The 4,667-nt window shown below is 39.9% G+C and overlaps 1 protein-coding gene across 2 annotated transcripts in view; it reads right to left on the reverse strand.

Moving 5' to 3' along the window:
- The window catches only part of LOC102671366 (chondroitin sulfate proteoglycan 4), a 30,566-nt gene extending 25,905 nt beyond the window's left edge, over positions 1-4,661 (reverse strand). For both annotated transcript variants that reach the window (XM_031511056.1, XM_031511055.1), the window contains exon 1: positions 4,173-4,661. In XM_031511056.1, coding sequence (XP_031366916.1) covers positions 4,173-4,257 — 85 coding nt within the window. In that variant the 5' untranslated portion in view covers positions 4,258-4,661. The remainder of the gene's footprint in view (positions 1-4,172) is intronic.
- Positions 4,662-4,667: the final 6 nt, after the last annotated feature.

Genomic DNA, 4,667 nt, shown 5'->3' on the forward strand with positions numbered 1-4,667 from the left:
TTATTTAAAAGTAATATGAGATTATCGAAGTATTGTCGTTTATGATCAAGATTTTTAAAAAATCGTCAAGATCGTGATCGAGTTAAAGGATGATCTTTTGCGACGTATACGTACATGTATTAATTGTATAATATGTATATTATATCGCGTATATGTTCTTTTTATCGATGCATATTATGTTTATTTCTCGTGCATCGTTCGCATATTATAGATATTTACTTTAGCGATTTAATTTCTCGAAATTTAATCAAATTGAACTCTACGTTCAGATTTATTGAGTTTTGCTAGGCTTTAATTTTTTTCTTTTTTTTTTTTTTCTTTTAAATATATCCTGTATCATAATATCTTCGGTTGAGATAAATTTGATATTTACGATATGACGTAATATAATTAAAATTTTGATAAATGATTTTCGTTGTTGAGAAAAATTGAATAAATTGGCATATTTGAATTCTTGCAAGAACGATTGTTCTAGATTAGATATTTCGCTAGAGAAATTTTGAAATCTCCTAGTCTCGTTTCTTTTAACTTAAACGATTCCATTTATCCTGAACCGTACAAATTTTCATATAATTCATTAGCCTTGATGAGTGTACCGTAGTAGCGTGTGCTGTAAATTATTCACCGCTTGACCGTGAATAAAATGATCGTGTAATTTTTATCGATATGAAATATTTATTCGCTGCACGATTGCATCCGTAATCCAAATGGACCTTTACCTGTTTAATTCAGTATACCTCGTATACCATATCTCGGGAAAATATCGAAAATTTTACGGAAATCAAAATAACAAGGAGAAAAAACAGTCGCGATAAATAAACGAACGACGAGGCGCAGAATTTAATTGACGTTTCGTCGATCGTTATGAAGGTATGGTTCAATATTTTCCATCGGTTGATATACTATTTCGACGGTGTCGAACAGACAGAAAGAAATCAACGTAATAAAGAGAAAAAGAAGAGGAAAGAAAAGGAAATAAAGCACAGTAGGCGATTGAAAAGCTTGGCAAGACCGATGAATGAGCGACTTCAACTCCTTTAAAAGACCGTTGAAGAAGAGATCTCGCGTCTCTAACCGAGTGTATACCGAGAAATCGGACAACCGCGTGTTTCGAACCTTGCTGCCCCGTAAAGAGTTTATTTCCCAGAGAGGCGTGTAAATGATCTTGGAAAACGTTCGACGAATACGTGGAATAATCGTACGGATCATTAACTACGCGCTATCTTCTTTATCTCTTTCGCCCCCCCAGCTTCGTTCTTTCATCTTTCACCGTTCCCTCCTTTTATTATTTTTATTCTATCGACGCAACATCGTGGAACGGGGGACACGGAAACATTAACGTCAACCGCGAATCGATGGAATCGATTTGGGACGAGTGTTCTATACGGTTATAGAACCCGGCTTCACCTGTTTACGGGAATCCTCGGTTCATGATACAGGCCATAACGTTTGTATTTGTGTTCGTGTATCCACGCATACCTTCTCTATCGAGGTTAAATGTACTTACTTCGATTAGCATTAGAGACAGTATGGCGATGACACTCTAAGATCGAAACGCGTAATCGAAGTTTTCGTCTTTTCCTTTTTTCTTTTTTTTTTTCTTTTCTTTTCTTTTCTTTTTTTTGTTTCCTTACACATACACGCAATTTATTCACGTTTATCTAGCACAACCCAGAAATAACGAGGTCGAGGTCCTTAACCAATTACAAGCAGATTTTCTCCTATCGGAAATGTTCATCGATCGCTAATTATCGAGATAATAGAGCACGGAAATGGCCAAATTAGTCGCTTCGGGGCAACGCTAGCTTTCTCAAAGCTATCCCCCACATCTGACCAATAAATGCGGCTCTTAACTACTCGACGGTCAGACGTTTCGCGCAATTATCCCGATTCGCGTTTTTCTTTTCTCCCAACTTTCCTGTCTCGGTCCAAGATGAGAAAGTGCGCGAAATGCTTTTCAAACGTATTCCGCAATTGGATTCCGATGTATATGCGCATCTTCGGCTTCGAAATGCGAAGCGAACAACTATAATCCATAAAGGATAGATTAGCTGGATGAACGGAATGATGAGTAGTAGGGTGATATTGGCCTTGGTGTCGTGACTTGGTTTTTATCGCGTCGACAAATTTCTTTTTTCAATGGAACGCGTGAAACGAGATGGATTAAGACGGCTTCGGTTTCATCGTATCGAACGATTTGCGCGAATCATCGATTGCGATTTCATCGTATCCCCGATAATGGAGGATCGGTAAACGGGCTGGTCGCGTTTAATTAACAAAATTTGTCAATATCCCTCCTCCTTTTGGCTGAGAAAGCCTTGGATTGTTGGAAAAACGACCGCTTTTGAGCCGCGCGATGTCGACGAAGCATTAATTTGCGAGCGAAATGATGGATTAGAGAAATGGAACGCGAGATAAACGGGAAATTGATTAAACTCGTGTTGCCATTGCTATTTCCATCATGGTATTTCGATGCTTGGTTAGATTGCCCTCGACGTTCACCTATTACAGAAATACGAAGCCGGGAAATCAAGAATGGTTTATGTAAAATTGATACCGATAAATTCCATTTTCGACTCGGTTACAACGAAAAATAACAGGTAATTGTTTTTCGAGCGTGGGATAAAAGTTTCTACCTCGTATAATTTGATCGTTCCGACACGCGGGGTCTACGCTAAACGATGGATTAGCCGGCTAAATGAAAAACTGATTACGCCGCTCGATAGCGAAACTCTTTTATCCATCTATCGTTTCTTCGTTTCTTTCTCGGCCGGGATACTCGTACCAACTTATGAAACGAGTAACGTAGTTTATCTAAAATTGATAAACTCGCGGATATTAACGGTTATACGCAAACTCGATACACGAGGCCTATCTATAGACATTTTTTTTTTTCAAGTTCGTACTTTGTTTCGAACAAATTCACAATCGATGGGAGGATTAATTTGTTTCATCGACGATAGGGACGCGTACGTTTAACGAAGAGCAACGAACACAAGCTTCGTCTTTTTATTCGGATCATTACGAATATTCTTTCTTGGATTTAAAAAAAAAAAAAAAATTTCGATTCAAGCCTCGATCATTCTGTTTTCTTTCGCACTTGGTTTAATCTCACTTTCATCGTTAAAGACAAACTTCCTGAAAGAGCGAACGATTTCCTATTTCGATTCGGCGAGCTATCGCGTGTCCCCTATCTCCGTGTATCGAACCCATTAAAACCGAAACGTTGGAACGGAAATGAAATGAAAAGACGACATCCCGGAGAATAAATAGACACGGACGTGAGAGGGAAATCGAAGAACCGCGAGGCTGTATCACAGCAATTACAGATGATCGAAAACGCATCTGCACATGTCGTATTTTCGTATTTCATCTACGTCGATGCATCGCGAGATGATCGAACCATCGTCTCGTATTACTACATTAATTCTCCGCATCCCGATTTATATCCGTACTTGTTCGTGGAACGAACGATGTTAATTTCGTAATTAATATTTGTAATTAACCTTCCCATATTTCCTACGTTACGTTTACTTTAATATCGATAAAATAGTTACTTACTTTTATATCCGGTATAAATCTAATTGAAAAAAAAAAAAAAAAAAAAAAGAACCATCAAAATGAACATTTTTCCCACGATCAAAAGCGATATATATATATTCTTTTCTATTCTTTTTTCCTTTATCTTTCTTTCGAATCAATTGAAATTTTTCCATTATTCGTGACGTTGTAAAAGGAGAGAGTAGGCGCCCATTTTCTAGTTCAGAGTTCCATCGTAGGTGAGCGAAACGCTGACGATCCTTCATATTTGACGCGAGGATCGTCGTAAAAAGGATTTAGGGGAAGCGTCGTGAATCCAGGGATCGTGTCGCGCGCTGGATCGAGCGATCGTGATATCGTCGAACCGTGTTTACGACTCGCGCCGTTTTCGTTGGTTATTAAAAGCGGTCCGATAGATGGTCGGTCGGGTTATTGAAAAGTAGAGGGTCGGTATCGATGATATAAGTACATTCGCGGCGGCCACTCGTTCCATTGACCATAAAAGTTAATCTCTGTCGGTGTTTGCTGCTTTTCCATCGCGCATCCCTGGATTTACGATCGCGCGACGGCAACGGACGAAAGCGAGCCGCGGCTTTCTTTCGTCACCGTTCAAGAGGACGTCTATACATTACCTTTTTCATCCGTTTGGCAATAGCCCAAGAGGAGGGAGGCCGTTAGTGCTAAGAACATTAACAGCCCCATGTCGTTGAGAAACATTAGGCTCCTCTCTCTCGACGTCTTCTTTTTATCCTTTCCCTTTTTCTTCTTTGTATATATATATATATATATATATTTTTCCAATCGAAATATCGCACGACTCTATATCCTCCCGTATTCGACACCGTTTCCTCCGTGATCCGGTTACGTTCGTGAGAGGGAAGAAAGTTTGCGTACGCTAAGAAACGAGGCAACTGGGGATAACGCCACTTAGATGGATATCTCGGGTCCACGCGAGAGGAATTACGATAGACTATTTACAAGCCGATTAAGATTCGAACCGTACTTTTCTCCATCCATTTCGAGGCGTCGTTCGTCACGCGCACGGTATGAGGTAACGGGGGGAGGCGTACGAGGCTCGAATCGGTATCGTCCGCCGCGTTGGACGTTGATTCGCCGATGCCGACGTC

This window comes from Apis dorsata, unplaced genomic scaffold (assembly GCF_000469605.1).
Source record: "Apis dorsata unplaced genomic scaffold, Apis dorsata 1.3 scaffold_286, whole genome shotgun sequence".
Taxonomy (NCBI): Eukaryota; Metazoa; Arthropoda; class Insecta; order Hymenoptera; family Apidae; genus Apis; species Apis dorsata.